Raw genomic sequence first — 18163 nt, 5'->3', positions numbered from 1 at the left:
AATAACAATTTAAGTGTTTTATACAAATTGTTCAAAAGTTGTAGCTTTAAAATGATAATGGTTTACATACAACAACATATTATACGTAATAAATTAAATATAATATGTTAAATGTTAAAACATAGCTTTATAAGTAGAAAAAATATATTCTTTTAATATTAAAACTTAGTTTATATATGATTACACTTTAGGTTTTATATTTATTTAAGCTTATTAACCAACTTATAATCATTATTAGACATAAATTGAAAAGTCATGGGAGTTTCAAATGAATGTGGTTAAAGGAAAAATGAATGGGAGTTTCAAATGCATGCGATTCAAGAAAAAAAATGTTAGATTTATAATTATACTAGGTGAATCCACGCGCGTTGCGCGGGAATAGAATTATATAGTTAAAATAACAACTTTTACCAAATTATTATTTAATATGTCTACTTTGAAACAAAATGTTAGTAGTAAAACAAACATATAGTTAACATATTAGTTTTATTAAAAATTATAGTTTAACTTTTAAGTCATTGTGATATACACAATTATTTTATAATTTTATAAACCGTTTAAAATTGTGTAAATTATATATCAAATGAATGATAATATAACGGGTAACAAAACGTATGAACAAAAATATAAACTGCAACTTTTAGTAACATAGAAATAGAAAAACATCTATTATAACATTTGTATTCAAAAAGATATATATACAACGAATAATAAAAATTATGAAAAATAAACACTATAACTTTTAATAACATAAAAACACTAAAACATCTATTATAACATTTATATGAACTCTTCATATTTAAATCACAAATCTCTTCAATTACATTAATGTTTTTTAATGTTCAAAACTTTACAACCTTATAAAAGAAAGGAAAATAAAAAGTTATTAGTGATTACTAATTAATAATCATAAGTTAAAAACTCTTAAGTTGTAACTAATAAATATACATAAATTAGAAAACTCTTGAGTTGTAGTGTGAGTTTCAAATGAATGCGGTACTTGGAAATATATATTTATTATTATTATTATTATTATTATTATTATTATTATTATTATTATTATTATTATTATATTCGTCTAAATAATTGGTTTTGATGCATCATTTTAATCCCTTCAATTATTAAACATAAATATATTTAATTATAAATTTATAACATACATAGGTACATATACATGTTAAACAAATCTCATATAATATATATTTTTTCGTAAATGTCATATGTAATTCTTGTGGTAGTAATATAGATAAATTACTTTCATATGAAGAACATATCATGATAAGTCTATCATAATTACATATCAAATGTTCAAAATTATGTTATCTTTTAAATATTGTCTTTTAAATATGTTGTGTAGGATAACCCAACAAAAGATAATAGAAAATAAACATAATCAAAATAGAAAAACTATAATCAAATAAATAAGAGCATTGGGTCGTTGAATATATAAATAAATATGTTACATAAACATACATTTAAATCAAAAGAAAAAACTAACATTTGTCAACTTTGCTCAAACAAAAAAACCTATATCCATTTTATGAATCTTCTTTCTTCATTTAACACCATTCAACCATAGAAACTTGATGACAATTCTTCACTAACCTGCAATCAAAATATTTTCTTGAAAAAGAAGAATCAGAAAGATATTCCAAGCAAAACATTGATGTTTGGAGAGTCACATTCAAGATTGAATAATACACACAAATCACATATAAAGATTAAATGAGAAACTGAATATAAAGAAAGAATAGCAAAGCTTCATTTGTTTTAGTTGAAAGAAAAAAATCATATTACAATTACCATCGATGAGACATAACCCATTTCTTCAAATCATCATATTTGGATCGTGAATACTTCAACTATATGAAAACTTTTGAATCACAATATTTTCAAATCCTTCTTACATGTAAGATTTTATATAACACAAAAGACACAAAAGATTGTCCTTTTTATAGTAAACTTTTCACTAAATATTAAATAAACATAATATAAGTTATAAAACTGTTAAGTGTTAAATCATAATTAAGAAATTTTTTGAGTTGCATTAGTTAATAAAGGAGGTTTCAAATACATGAAATTCAAGAAAAAATGTTAGCTTTATATATATATATATATATATATATATATATATATATATATATATATATATATATTATTTCTTTCCTTGGGTGTAGGAATGAATCATACTTTTATGATAAAAAGTGACATGACGTCTATATGACAGTGAAGGGAATATGGTTTCTATGAGACCACTCCCTCCAGCCTTGTAATTATATGTTTCTTATTTATAATGTAGTTGTAATGGAAATTTATAATATGATGTTGCGTCTAAAAATTAAAATACACAGTTTGATAATTAAAGTATCAAGATTAAAATTATTAATTTCTTATTTTTGCTTTTATGAATTTAATCTAATTATAATTTATTTTTATTATATAATATAGATTTAAAACAACAAATTTATGTAATAAATAGTTTAATAACCAGATACATTGCAAGTTAATTTGTTTATGTTTAAAGGTATTTTAATAAAAAATAATCAATTTACAAGGACAATTGTAATTTGAAAACCCCCATTAACATGCAATAATATATGATGAAATTGGAGTATGAGCGTAGTTTTAGATCCCCATGATTGTCTTGAAGACCTAATTTGTACTTTTTTGGTGTAACCTCTAAATACCATCATTCATACTCACCCAAACCAATAACCATACTTCTTCTTTAATCCACTTTTCTTTTTCATTCTTTTGAGTTTTGAGATTGATGATTGTTACCAACAACCTACTCCTAATGTATTTTTCAAATATTAAAATAGGCTTAAAGTTTAAGCCGTATATTAAAAATGGGTGGATGTCCTTGAACATGAGAACAAACAGCGACATAAAAGTAAAAGACAAAGTATTTATATTCACAAAAATAATAGTATTATCCTTCAAGAGTTGCTTAAAAAGCCCCAAAAGACTCTTCCCAATAAAAGTCCAAATCCCATGAAGCATAAACTGAGCCAAGTTTTAAGCTTTTAATGTCCCATCATCTCCCTTCTAATATTCTCTCATACATAAAAGAAATAAACTTCTAAAATCTCAAAAAAATGGCCACTTTGAGTACCCTGGAACTCATGCTTCATGAAATTCAAAACCAAGAAAATATTGGTGATCATGGAGGGATGCCTGTGTTACCACAACGCCCCGTCTCTAAAGCTCGAATACCAACCCGGAGAACTAGAAGGGCAATCTTGTCATTTCATTTGCAAGAGTTTGGTGGCAAGAAGAAGGAAGAGTTTGTTGATGGCAGCCCTGGTCTTAGTAAGGTGAAACACAAAAAATCTTTCTTTATGGTATATAATATATACATATACGTATATATATTATATTATTATACGTAGAATCAACATTGGATTTGTTATACAGAACAATGAAGATGAAAAAGAAAAGAGTATAATCATAATACAAAAATGTTTTCGTGGATACCTAGCACGCCTCCAATATTACAAGCTCACGGAAGGGATTATTACACTTCAATCATGTAAGTCATTTATTTATAATCATTTTACAAAAGTATGTTGTTATTTGCATAATCACTTGATTTCACAGTTGTTCGTGGCGAAAATGCAAGAAGAGAGTTCAAAAAATGGTCAAAAATGCCCACACAAACACATGTTAATCAAGAGTTCGTGTGGAAACCATTAAGGAACAGGGAGACAACTATCGTATATTTGCAATCTGGTGAGACCAATGAGACATTGTCTGTGAGCTTGATGAGCCGTTTATCAAGCCAACAAGTTCTTATGGTTTCTATTTTCTTTTATTTTTAGTGGTTCGAGATTGGTTAAGTCGAAGGCACCCTAATTATATGCAAAATGCATCCAGTGAGAACATGAATGACGCAAACAACCTACACAACGATAACATAGAAAACGAGGTATGCGTAATTTACTTTAGGAACTCTACTTACTAGACACCATGTTTAGAACAATACATGTGTTTGATATGCATTGACCTAAGTAAGACTAATGTTGACTAGACAAAAATTACAGTTTAATTTCAATGTGACAACAAATCACTCTTGATTTATAGTCTATACAAAAAGTAAGATAATATGGTCGAGACATAAAATATAATTTTTTGGTAAATAGTGAAATTGGTGGGATTGAGACTGACTCTTAATATATGTTGTCCTAAACATACATGAGCTGAAAAAAAAAAAATACCCCACAGATCAACGATTAAACAATATATTATGGAAATCTTATTGTTCTATTCGCTTTTTAGCTAATAAAAACTCCCCATTTTTATTATTAAATGTGTTTTATTGACCAGTAAACCCAAGTTAAATTATTAAAAGTGAGTGACTCTTAAACAAAAAGACATTGAGATTTTCAACAGTCAAATTGTCAAAAAAATATGAATGATTATCCATATGAAAAGAATCTCACAAGAGCTTGAAAAGAAATAAAATATTAATCGAGCCAAAGAATGTGGATTCAACGAACTGCTTTTTATGAAGACCTTACCATATTTAACTTTTAAATCAAAATTTCATTTAAATTTTAAAATATTTAAAAGAAAAATATTGTTTAATCTGCCAACTAATCTTAAAAGTTTTTTTTTTTTGTTTAATTATTATATTAAATGAAAATCTTTTCACTATTATTTAGCACCTTAAAAATATTGGTTTTGTTTGTTATTAAAAAATTATTAATTTTGTTTAATTATTCTACAAATGAAAAGAATATTATTTTTTTTAGTTATGAAAACAATATTATTTGTTTTGATTCTTATATTAAATAAAATCCTTTGTTATTGTAATGCAGCAGCACCTTTAAAGTACGGTTTTGTTTAGTTATGAAAACGTACACTACTACTATAATTGAATTTGGGGGTACATCGAACTTCATCTATTATATTATATCAATTAAATGCCAGGCGATGGCCCAGTTCACCCTTCTATTGGGCCGGGTCTGGAACAAAAGATATGAATACACCCCATCATTCTCCTTCTTGTACAAAGCCTGTTTAGTAGAGTTGGAATTCAAACATACCCATAACCATAAAAATATGAGAAATTAAATATCATCTTACATTTTAATTTTTACTATTCTCCTACCCACATTAAATGGTGACAAGTGGAGTAAAATATTATCAGTTTCATTAAGTTATTAAATATGACACATGTCAATATTTGATATGGTAGAAAGATAAGTAGAAATAAAATATAAGAAAATATATAATTTCTCTAAAAGTATATATAGTGTAATATCTTGTCTAAATGACTTGAAATCGTTGCAGGAACATATCTCGGTGTCAGAACCTTATATCCGTGACCTTCAACGACAAGTATTGAGAACAGAGGCCGCCTTACGCCACAAGAAACGTGAAAACTCTCTATTGGCGCTCCAAATTCAACAAATCCATTCAAAATGGGAGTTACACAAGGCTGAGATGAGCTTGAAGGAGAAAACATGGCAAGACGAGTTCACCTCTATTCAAGTATGTTCATCATTCTGCCATTATATAATAATAATAATAATAATAATAATAATAATAATAATAAAATATCTTAATTTATTCACATATTATAACAGCATAATTTTATTTATTTTTATTACAACATTGAACCTTTCTTATCAAGCCATTATTTTTACTAAAGTCTACCACTTTGTAAACTTATAATTTTTCCAAGGAAGATATAGTATTTTGAAGTATTTATCCGATTAAAATAATGAAAATATATTATTTAATTTGAAGTTCATGGTAGGTAAAATTTTCAAATACAGTGATAGAAATATAAAAAATGAAAGTATGGTTCTATAGACAAATAAGCGTATCAAAGTAAATTACACAAATGGTCCCTATGGTTTTAGCATAATTTGTGCGTTTGGTCCCTAACTTATTTTTTTAACTCAGAAGGTACCTACTGTTTGTTTTTGTTACGCGTTTGATCCCTCTCTTACCTAAAAATACTATTTTTCCTATTATTTTTTTAATTTATTTAAATAAGCATACCCTCAACCCTGCCCCCTCACCTTATCTTACCCACCCCATAATTTTTCCCTATTTTAATAATAATATTTTTAGGTAAGACAGAGACCAAACACGTAACAAAAACAAATAGTAGGGACCAAGTGCGTAGCAAAAACAAACAGTAGGGACATTCCGAGTTAAAAAAATAAATTAGGGACCAAACGTGCAAATTAACCCAAACCATAGGGATCTTTCGTGTAATTTACTCTATATATTGTCATTCTTGCACTTCCATAATATTTACATAATATTTACATGAAACAAGAACCTTTTTTTTCTTCTTCAGATGAGCTTAGCTGCAACTCGAGAAAGAACAAAAAGCGAAATCATTCATTTCCCCCAAAACCCTAGTCGACGACACGACAATGGCAAAATAGATCTTACAATTAGACAGATACTTGAGCTGCAAGAAAACGATTTCAGTTTTCGCATGCACAATATACATAATTTTGAAAAGTGTCAAAAACAAGAGCTTAGAAAGTTGAAAGGTCGATTCAAGTCATGGAAAAAAGAGTTCAAAGCTCGATTACAAGATGTAAAGAAAACAATTAATAGATTTGATGAGGCTGGTAGGACAAAAAAAGTACATAAAAGATGTTGGGTGGCTTAGTTTATCCAAAAGATTCAAATCATAATCACACATATATACATACCATTACAATTTAAAGAAGAAAAATTAATATCTCTTTAAAGAATTGTCCTTTCCAATACTTTCGATATTTCCCTTTTAGACTTTGGAATTCAAGCCCATATATATTGTATATTGAATCTTTGAGTTTAGGCAAGATTTTTTTTTCCGAGATTGAAGTTTTGGTGGTAAGTTTAAGGTATGAAATCAACTTTAAGGATATAAATGCTTGTATAATACTTGTTAGGTATCATTCTTGAGTTTATTCGTTGAGTCAGTTAAGAATTAAGGACTAGAAGAACCATATTTTGTTGACCACCATTAATGATGGTTGGAACAAGCTAATAATCACCTAAAAAGTGGCTAATTTTGGTTTGAATTTACTGAAAATCGAGCACATGCACAATGATTTCTAGCAAAGTGAAACTACAATAAAGAGAAAGTCGAAAATTTTCAGGACTACACGTTCAACCAAGCTATATAATAATGATTTAAAACTGAATTTCACTATTTATAGTAACCAAACAACGTAAAGAAAGAAAATAAAAAAGAGAAGAACATCAAGATTTTTTATGCGGAATCCAAACGTGAAAAAAAAATACCAGGGACATGTGATGCCGAGAAAGGCTTCAATATATTATTGAGGAGTTTACAATACTTCTAAAATATACAAAATACAAGAGACTTAAGCCTCTATATTTAAAAGCAATGTGATATCAATATGCATCAACATGACTAATACTTAGGCTAAAAAGTATATCTAAAAGGAAAACAACTAAACTATATGAACTGATAGCCTAATTAAAACAACGACGGGAAGTTTGGAGACATATATTCAGCAATATCCACATTGGCTCCTAAAGTCAAAACATCAACTAATCAATAACAATGGTTCTTGAATCTTCATAGAAATCTTAAAAGAAAATTAGTAATAGAAATGGTCTTCAAATGAAAAATGTATCCCTTACTAAGAACCTCTTAGTTCAATTACGAACTTACACACCCACCAAGTTCATACATAACTTAAACTTGGATATGGGAAGACATTTAGTAAAACATATCAATTGGATTTTCATTGGCGTTGATCTTGCTTACAACGAGCTCGCCTGTAGCAATTACCTATGAAACATAGCATACATCATTGTGCTTTTCCAGACTATGAAACATATGATCCTTGGTTAGGAAACTTGCAATATTATTGTCGAAAAACAATGTACTGACCATTAATCGGAGCAAATAGCTTATTAAAGTTCTTCCATTACAACCATATATTCATTTCAATATTAGATAATGCAAATGTAGATTATAATTGTGCTTTCTAGATAATAGCATAATTGACCAAAGTGAATACACACCTTGTAATAATTCTTTTGTCCGGTGGCGGAGCTTGAAGTTTTGATTTGGGGGCCGAAAATAGAATATATATAAAACTTAAAGAACAGGTGAGCCTAAGTCAAAATTTATAGTTTTAGGTATAATATGTAATTTTTTAATACTTAACGACTAATTATAGAAAAAAATAGGGGGTCACACCCCCTGACCCTACATAACCTCCGCCACTGCTTTGTATAAGTGACGGAGGTGACAGTGGTGGCAGAAGAAGTGACAGTGGTATAAGTGACGGAGGTGACAGTGATTGGGTTAGCTGGTATCAGAGGTGGTGGTGGTGGGGATGGTGACGAAGGAGAAAGGAACAGACGACACTATATAATAATTTATGATTATAACAGACATGTCGCGCCGGTATGCTGGAGGGTTAAAGCGACAGATGTGAAATATATGGTTGTTGAATTTCAAGATATATCTATTTTATTTTTAATCTCAACCAAATTTCAAGATATACCTGATCCTTTCCTTATACGCTATGTCCCCTTCATCTCGTCTCTCTCATTCTCTTCATCCCGCATCCCTTTGATCTTCAAAGCACCTCCCGCAATGAACACTTTAGCCCACATCATCCCCTCTCCGTCGACCGCCTCCCCCCGCCTTCCAACAACCAACCTACCTCAGTCAACAATCAACGCCTTCGACGACTTACCACTATTTCTTTAATCGATCACCACTACGACAACCTAATATCTACGCTCTCTCACTTCTTCCAAAATCGTTCCATCTCTCCACTATCACTGGCGTCGGAAGCCTAACGCTCGACATTTCGCCGCAGATCCATTCAATTTAGTAAAAAAGGAGAAATTGAAACGAAATGGTGTGATTCTGCTTTTTGGTTGACCAAACTTGTCAAGTGAGACGGTGGAAGCCTGCGGCAGGGCTTTGTTCTAAGTGCGGCGACGGAGCTAGTGTTGCAGATATGAAGACCGCCACCAGGTTTTGCTATGTTTCGTTCTACTGGAAATCGTGGAAAGCTATTATGAGTGCTTTCTGTGGCGCGACTCTTAAAACTTACCATTGATTTGATCGATTAGGGCTAGAATTTACCAAGGAAATCGATTATTTGTTGAAACGTGACAATTGCAAATGTTCCTGGGCTTCAAATTCAGCTGTTCATCCACCCGGTGTTGGTGTTTTACCTGAGACAAATGCATCTAGTGGGGACATGGGATATGAGAAATTCATGGCAGAGATGAGATGAAATGATGATACCGGAGGAAAGGTATGCCTTCATGTCATGCTATAAACCTTTTCTCTTTGTGTGTAACAGTTTTTAAAGATGTTTGGCCATTGATGTTCTATTTGATTAAGAGATGCCACTTGCATTAGTTTGCACAAGCACTATATACATACAGGATACATAATATGTTTAGTTTTGAAAAGTGTTAATGATAAAATTGGTCACGAGAGAGAGCTTAAAAAATTACTAAACTAAATCCTAAGGCTTAAAGCCCTAAACACAATTTTGGATTCATTTCCCTTAGTTACATGCTATAGCAGCAAGTTAACTGGTTAATATATAGCAGGTCACAGGGGCGCAATGAATCCAAAAATCATGCATTTAGGGTCTAATTTGAGTGTTCATGACCAAAAGGGTAATTCTCAAAATGTTGGATGTTCAAATTTTGTCATTAACCCTTAAGTATAATTCTGAGTATTTTGATTCTCCTATAAGAATTAAAGGTGTGAGGTTGAATCTATATGTCTAAAATTGGTTGTTTAGTGCTATATTTTATTTCCAAAGGAGCAATTTTCAGAACATGGCTAAAAGTGTAGTCTAATTCATTCAACCTTGTAAACTGGTTTATTATAATATTTAATAGTAATCATATCTGATTAATCTTAACCATGCTTGTTGAGTAGTTTAATTTATGTATTGAAAATTGAAATCATCCAACATCTCTTTGATTGGTTGGAACTTGGAACTTAGAAACTTTAATGTTGTTGATTCATTGGATTGGTTTCAATTGTTTCTGTACAGTGGGAAATTAGCATGTGTGATATGATGTGTTTTGGTATTTTGCAATTTTGTATTAACCTCCTTTTTGTTTGTGATAATATCGATGTAGCTTGGGCAGGGGTTTGAAAACTTGGAGATCAGATTATAAACCAACCAGAACCAACCACAATTCACAATTTTAACTTGCTATGCTGAGTTTGTTGTTGTGACATTTGTACTTACTTCTTTTGCGCAACTTGCAAATAAAAGTGTGTTTCTTGATTGTTCAACATGACTTCTTCCAGGGCTTATAATACATTTATTTAAATAACTTTTAACCTGGATGATACTTGATTATTATGCTGTGTTATTGCATCTCTCACTCTGAATCTGTTCACCTTCTATGAATTGACTAAGTTCTGTAGTTACTGATCATGAAAATTAATTTCGAAGCTAATAACTGAGCATTTTCAGGGATTGCATTTGCTTATGGACAAACAAGTAGTGGAAAAACGTTTACAATGAATGGGTCTGAGAATGATCCGGGAATTATTCACAGAGATGTCAAATATTTTTGCCAAGATTGACATGGTATGACTATATTTTTATAATTTAACTAGTGTATATATATATATATATATATATATATATATATATATATATATATATATATATATATATATATATATTGGAAATTACAATATAATTTTGTTGATTTTGGTTTAGATATATTTCCAATCGTTAAAAATGGATGATGTCACATGTGAATTAATTTAGACGTGATTCATATGTTTATATGTGATTCACATGTGAATCACATGCGATTTACATGTAAATCACATGCGATTCAAATGTAAATCACATGCGATTCACATGTAAAATTACAAGTGAATCGCATATAAATTACATGTGATTCACATGTAAATCACAAGTGAATCACATATGAATTACCTGTGATGAATCACATATAAATCACATGTGATTCACATGTAAATCACAAGTGAATCACATATGAATTACATGTGATTCACATGTAATTCACATATAAATTACTTGTGATTCACATATAAATCACATATGAATTACATCTATATGTACACATGTATTTTGTGTGAGTGTTCTTTATTAATTATTTTTAAAAAATTTCTTATAAATTTCACACTATATCACATTATATAATCAAATGTGAATCTTATATGATATAATAACATGTGTATCTAACCTGATATGTACATACACATTTTTTTAGTGTTCTTGCATTAGTTTTCTTTTTTAATTTTTTTGCAGATTTAGAAGAATTTGTGGAAAATATCGAAGACGTGAAAAGTGATAAATTTGAAGAAAAAAATGGAAATATTGACATGAAGAAATGAATACGCTTTGAAATTTTGTAGCATTTTTTTGTTTTTTATATTTTAGGTTGTATCGAATAAAATACATGTACTATTGTGTTTCTAGATTAGTAATAAAAATGACTTTTTTATGATTTACTTACGAATATAATAATATAAGGAATATGCATTATTGCATTGAAAAAATATGCATATGCACACAAAGCGTAGATTTTTGAAAAAAACGCAACTTTTTTTTAAATGCAGTTTTTTTTTTAAACAAAGATTTCTTTAAAAAACTTGCAGTTTTTTTTTGAAAAAAATTGCAGTTTTTTATTTAAAAATGCATTTTTTTTAAAAGTTGCAGTTTTTTTTTTTTTTTTTTTTTTGAAAAAGATACAGTTTTCTTTAAAAAATTGCAGATTTTTTTGAAAAAATTATAATTTTTTTGAAAAAATTATAGTTTTTTTGAAAAAATTGCAGCTTTTTTTTTTGAAAAAAATGTTGTTTTTTTGAAAAATAATGCAGTTCTTTTGAAAAAAAGTAATGTTTTTTTTTTTAAAAATGCAGCTTTTTGAAAATAATATTTTTTTCAATTTTTTTTTTCAAAAAATTCATTTTTTCTATAAAAAATTAAAAAATCTGCATTTTTTTTTTTAAAATCGAAAAATACTATTTTTAAAAAAATCCTATCTTTTTAAACATTTATATTAATATGATCAATAACACAAAAACAAAACATTAAATGAGGTTGGTAAGATTACGATCATGTCCTTAATAAATTAATTTTGATCCAACGCTCCACTTTTAGTTCTCGGGTTCTTGGAAAACTATGAGTTCTCAACCGATCACATCCATATATGTATATATATATATATATATATATATATATATATATATATATATATATATATATATATATATATATATATATATATAACTTTACTATATTATTAAGCATATTACCTATTTCTTGAAAATTAAGAGTTATACCTATTATAACATCATATACAATCCTATTAAGCATAATAAAAACGTCTGCACATTCTCTTTTGATTGTAACCGACGGTAGTACCTTCTTCCTATGTCTAAACATGGAAAACTCTAATTTCATCTACATACCATTAGTCATCGTTTCTCCAAAATCTTTTATGTCTCTCTAATTGCTCACTTCAATATCTTTCGTCTCTCTAATTGCTCTCTTCTATCTCTCTATATATCATCTCTTATATAAGTTGATTAATAGGTATTACTTGTGGAAGAACTCTTTGCCATCTCTTCTCTCGAGCTCTCTGATAAGAACCCTAATGCATATCCCTCCTATTCCATTTATGGTTCTCGTATCCACATTTGCCTCCTCCGCCATTTAATTTTGACTTTTGCAGTCAAATTTTTAGTATGAAGGTAATATACAGATCCCTATTAAAGATTTATGTGTCTTTTAAGAGTAACTTCTCTAATTCGATTTTAGGAGTTTTTTTATACGACAAGTTCGAATTTAGTTTTTTTCTCATAATTTTTAATCCGCAATGTCTGGCTTGGTTCTTATATTTCTATTTTTATAGTTTTCTTCATTTATGTGATAACTGGTGTTTTCTTATGAAGTTGCCGACGACATCATTAATCAGCCATTTATTCTCCCGAAGCCCCTCTCCAATCGGTTGGAGTTATACAATCTAGGATGGTTAGTTTTCCTTTTGATTTTTTATTTTCTCTTTTCAATAATTTTTATCTATCTGTTTCCCTTTATGTTAACTTCTAGATGTGCTGGTGACGATGGTTATCAGGTAAATTTGAAAATAATGAATCTGTAACGACCCAATTTTCAAGGCCGAAAATTTCATTTTTGAATTAATAATTTTAATAAACATTTTACCAAAACATTGTCGATAAAACATCACATTAGAATATCATAATGTTGTGTCTCAAACCATAACATTAAACGTAATGAAAATCAGAGTACAGTTCTAGAAACTCAATGGGGAAACCATGTGTGTGTGTTATGCGCTGTTACACTGCCGACTCCTTCCCCTTCGACAAAGAGGTACCTGAAACCAAAACCAAAACTGTAAGCACAAAGCTTAGTGAGTTCCCCCATCATACCACATACCATACAATATCGTCAGTATCTTTCAACCGGTAACCTTCATCGGTATCTTTCAACCGGTAACCGTCATCGGTATCTTTCAACCGGTAACTGGGGACTATTTCACCCGCTACCACTAGCATACAACAACATATATAAGCATACAGTCAGGCATATCCGGGTACTGACCTACCCTTTGGTCATAAGGACCATTGTCAGGGAAACTAATCGCTACTATACACATAACATATCGTACAAATAAATCTCAAGACCAAAACACATAACCAGACCAAGATAATTATCACAAAGACCATTATCTTCTAAATACCCCCTTTTTGGTGGGCCGACATTGTGGCCTTAGACCCACCCCTACTGAAAGGTAACTCACCTCAATGTCGTGCAGTGTTTGAATTATCCTCAGCACACAAGTCGACTCCCTTCGACTCCTCGATCCCTACACGACAACCTTCAAGTCAACACACAGCACGTGCAACCCTAAACAGGGTTAGTCCAAGTCCAGCCAAAGTCAACTTCAAGTTGACCCGACTCGCCGAGTCCCCCACCCTTTACTCGTCCTTATCCACGTCTTGACGCGTCGAGTTTGGCATCGACTCGACGAGTTCCTCTCTTGTATGCACATCGCATGAAACTCATCCAACTCACCAAGTTGTATGAACACTCTTCCAGTCCACCTTCATCTGATGAACAAGTCTTGTCCTCGACTCGCCGAGTTGTATGAACAACTCGTTGAGTTCATCTTCAATCTTAAGGAGATTGCCTTGGACTCGTCGAGTCCGTTCTAGTACTCGTCGAGTTCCATGAACTCTAGGTCTAAAATTACGTCCAATGCGTTGGGTCACTCTTTCTGTCCGGTTACAACCCTTCTAACACTCAACTCGGTTCTTTTGACCCTCAAAAGATATGGGACTTAAAGCCTTGGACTTGCCAAGTCCCAGGAACGGACTCGCCGAGTCGGTCACGTCCACACTCTAAATCCTCGATTTCTGATGTACAACCTTTGATCAAAAGATAGATCCAAGCTTCTACAATCGATCTAGCACGTAAAGTTAGAAACTTTACGAGCTTGCATGGGACTTTGAGCTCAAAAAGACATAAAACAAGCTCTTATGATGCATGGGAACTTTCATGGGTGCAAAAGCAGCCCCCAACTGCCTTGTGACTCCCTGAACTACGTGATTCAGATGCTCTAACCCCAACCATGTTTGCAATCATGGTTGGCCATCAAAAATGGCTTATAAAAGCCCTAAATCTCCCCAAAAGGGATCTAACCAATGAAAGAGCAAGGTTGCAACTTTTTACCTTCAATGAACTGTAGAAGGTGCACAAAGTCAGGTTCCCTTGGTCTTTACTTGCTTCCTCAAGCTTTTCTCCTTCCTTCTTAAGACCACAAGCACCAAAATCCACCACCAAGGCTTAGATTGCATCAATAACGGCTAGGGTTTCAATGAGAGGTGTTCTGGGAGCATAAGGGACGTTGTGGCTGACATAACATAGTTTATATAGGGTGCAAATCCTCATATTAGGGTTTTTGTCCATATAGGGTCTACTCGTCGAGTCCAGGTCCCGACTTGTCGAGTCCATTGCTTAAATCCCGCGTCCCATCCCGCTTCTACTTGGCGAGTTGGTCCTTCAACTCGCTGAGTCCAAGGCCAAAATGCACGATATTTAAATAATTAAATAAAAAGAAATACGTAGCAAGAACCAGGTGCTACAAATCTTCCCCACTTATTTTAGACTTCGTCCTCGAAGTCTGCTGCTCGTTCCTAAAACAACTTTGGGTAATGCTCCATCATCTCGTCCACCGGCTCCCAAGTCCATTCCGAGCCCTTTCGGTGCTGCCATTGCACCTTCACGAGCTCCACCCTCTTGTTCCTCAAATCCTTTGACTTCCGGTCGAGGATTGCCACAGGATCGCTCGATGTAATTCAGACTGCCATCAACTTGAATGTCTTCCTAGGGCACCACTGCCGAGTCGTCCACCGGGCACTTTCACAGTTGAGAAACATGGAAAGTGTTGTGTATATGACTGAGTTTGGCTGGCAGATCCAACCTATACGTCACCTTGCCCACCCGAGCTATAACCCTGAATGGTCCAATGTACCTGGGGCCCAATTAGCTCCGTTTCCTGAATCGGATAACGCCCTTCCATGGAGACACCTTCAAGAGAACCATATTCCCGACCTAGAACTCCAAGTCTAATCGGCGCTTATCGGCATAGCTTTTTTGCCGACTCTGAGTAGTCTGGAGCCTGCTCCTGACCTGCTGAATCCTTTTTGTCGTCTTGAGCACTACATCGGTGCTTCCCATGACCCTCTGGCCAACCTCGCCCCAACATATTGGGGTCCTGCACTTCCTCCCGTATAACATCTCAAAGGGAGGACGATCGATACTCGCGTGGTAGCTGTTGTTGTAGGAGAACTCAGTCAACGGAAGGTAAGTATCCCAACTACCTCCAAAATCTAACACACACGCCCACAACATATGCTCCAGAGTCTGGATGGTCTGCTCGCTCTGGCCATCCGTCTATGGGTGAAAGGCGGTGCTGAAATGTAGACGAGTGCCCAACTCGTTGTGGAATTTCTTTCAAAACCTGGAAGTGTACCGAACATCCTTGTCTGAAATCACCGACACTGGCACCCCGTGCCGCGTCACCACCTCCTTGATATAGATGTCGGCCAGCTTTTCGGCCGAGATACTCTCCTGAATCGGAATAAAATCGGCGCTCTTGGTCAACCAATCGACGATGACCCAAATCGAATCCACTCCCCGCGTGGTATTGGGAAGTTTTGTGATAAAATCCATCATAATGTCTTCATATTTCCACAGAGGGATATCCAACGGCTGCATCTTGCCGTGAGGTCTCTGATGCTCAGCCTTGACCTTCTTGTAGGTCAAGCACCGCTCCACGTACCATGCCACATCCCGCTTCATGTAGGGCCACCAATAGTTCAGATGAAGGTCCCTATACATCTTCGTCGCCCTGGGATGAATGGAGAATCGAGATTTGTGCGCCTCCTCCATCAGAACCTGGCGCACTCCCCCGTGGTACGGCACCCACACCCTACAGTGTAGTGTCATTAGTCCTCGGCTGTCATAGTCGAAGGAGGAAACTTGCCCCACTATCTACTCGCTCTTCTAATGTTCCTCCTTCATGGCCTCTTGTTGGGCCTCCCGAATCCGCTCCAACAGTAGAGTCACCACTGTCATCCTCAGACAGACATCCCTAATCGGCGCTGCCTTGCGGCTAAGCGCGTCGGCCACTACATTGGCCTTCCCCGGATGGTAAAGGATCTCGCAATCGTAATCCTTCACCACGTCCAACCACCGACGCTGCCTCATGTTCAGATTCGGCTGATCTATGAGGTACCTCAAGCTTTTGTGGTCCGTGTAGATGGTACACCGGACCCCATAGAGGTAATGACGCTAAATCTTGAGGGCGAAAACAACAACCCCCAGCTCCAAATCATGCGTCGGGTAATTCGCCTCGTGAGGTTTCAGCTGCCTTGATGCGTAAGCAATGAAATGCCCTCTCTGCATCAGTACTGCGCCCAAACCCGAGATGGACGCATTGCAGTACACAACAAAATCCTCCATGCCCTCCGACAGGGCTAAGATTGGTGCCTCGCACAATCTATGTCTCAGTGTCTCGAACGCAGTCTGCTGCTCAGGCCCCAAACGAAAGACCACGACTTCCTCGTTAGCCTGGTTAGGGGTACGACTATCTTGGAGAAATCCTGGATGAATCTCCAATAGTAGCCGGCTAATACTAGGAAACTCCAAATCTCAGATGGAGACCTCGGAACCTCCCATCTCATCACTGCCTCCACCTTGGCCGGATCTACTGAAATCCCGTTCTGGTTGACAAGGTGCCCAATAAACTGCACCTCGTGCAACCAAAACTCACACTTGGAGAACTTAGCATACAAGCTCTCCCTTCTCAAAGTCTCCAGAACCTCTCGCATGTGACCCTCGTGCTCCCCCTGCGTCTTGGAATAAACCAAGATGTCATCAATAACCACTATCACCGACTGGTCTAACATCTGGTCTACACACGCGATTCATGAGGTCCATGAATGCGGCAGGAGCATTGGTGAGCCCGAAGGGCATCACCAATAATTCGCAATGGCCATAGCGCGTACGGAACGCAGTCTTCTGTACATCCTCCTCTCTGACCCTCATCTGGTGGTATCCTGAACGCAGATCAATCTTGGAGAACCAAGATGCTCCCTGTAGATGGTCAAAGAGATTATCGATCCGTAGGAGTGGGTAACGGTTCTTCACCGTCACCTTATTCAGCTCCCGATAATCTATACACATCCGATGCGACCCGTCCTTCTTCTTCACAAACAAAACCGGGGCTTCCCAGGGTGAAGTGCTCGGTCTAATGAACCCCTTGTCTAAAAGCTCCTGCAACTGTGTAGACAACTCCTTCATCTCAGGAGGAGCCAACCGATACGGTGCCTTGGCTATCGGATCCGCACCAGGGACTAGGTCGATCCTAAACTCCACCTGCTTCTCTGGGGGTATCCCAGGCAACTCCTCAAGGAATATGTCCGTAAACTCTCGCACCACGGGCACATCGCCCACCGTCGCCCTTCCCGCCTCCTGGGTGTCCATAACATAGGCGACAAAACCTGCGAAACCCTACTGGAGGTAGCGCCTAGCCCTCGCTGCCGAACATAAGGCTGGTCCTCGCTGTGGCCTTTCGCCCTGAACCACCAGCTCTCCCCAACTAGGGG

The 18163-nt window shown here is 34.4% G+C and overlaps 1 protein-coding gene and 1 pseudogene across 2 annotated transcripts; both read left to right on the top strand.

Annotated features, from left to right (window-relative positions):
* The first annotated feature begins 2977 nt into the window (after positions 1 to 2977).
* Positions 2978 to 6810, top strand: LOC145101636 (myosin-2-like). Its single transcript, XM_079038884.1, has 6 exons — positions 2978 to 3317; positions 3418 to 3532; positions 3601 to 3732; positions 3822 to 3928; positions 5296 to 5496; positions 6317 to 6810. The coding sequence occupies exons 1-6, from the start codon at positions 3099 to 3101 to the stop codon at positions 6638 to 6640; spliced, it is 1098 nt and encodes a 365-aa protein (XP_078895010.1). The 5' UTR covers positions 2978 to 3098; the 3' UTR covers positions 6641 to 6810.
* A 1684-nt stretch (positions 6811 to 8494) lies between these two features.
* LOC145101627 (uncharacterized) lies at positions 8495 to 11476 on the top strand (annotated as a pseudogene). The gene is made up of 3 exons (XR_013705727.1): positions 8495 to 9269; positions 10461 to 10577; positions 11274 to 11476. The product of XR_013705727.1 is annotated as an uncharacterized LOC145101627 (transcript).
* Positions 11477 to 18163: the final 6687 nt, after the last annotated feature.

The sequence above is a fragment of the Lactuca serriola genome, chromosome 1 (genome assembly GCF_051521515.1).
Source record: "Lactuca serriola cultivar US96UC23 chromosome 1, Lser_US96UC23_V15, whole genome shotgun sequence".
Classification (NCBI taxonomy): Eukaryota; Viridiplantae; Streptophyta; class Magnoliopsida; order Asterales; family Asteraceae; genus Lactuca; species Lactuca serriola.
The sequence above is the reverse complement of the archived record's forward strand: the minus strand, read 5'-3'. Positions and strand labels throughout refer to the sequence as shown.

What these genes read in the sequence shown, in the direction of transcription:
- LOC145101636 (XM_079038884.1), top strand. Translation starts at nt 3,099, where the DNA reads ATGGCCACTTTGAGTACCCTGGAACTCATGCTTCATGAAATTCAAAAC. An exon ending in GATTATTACACTTCAATCAT is followed by an intron (nt 3,533 to 3,600) that starts GTAAGTCATTTA and finishes TTGATTTCACAG; the next exon opens with TTGTTCGTGGCGAAAATGCA. An exon ending in ACGAGTTCACCTCTATTCAA is followed by an intron (nt 5,497 to 6,316) that starts GTATGTTCATCA and finishes TTTCTTCTTCAG; the next exon opens with ATGAGCTTAGCTGCAACTCG.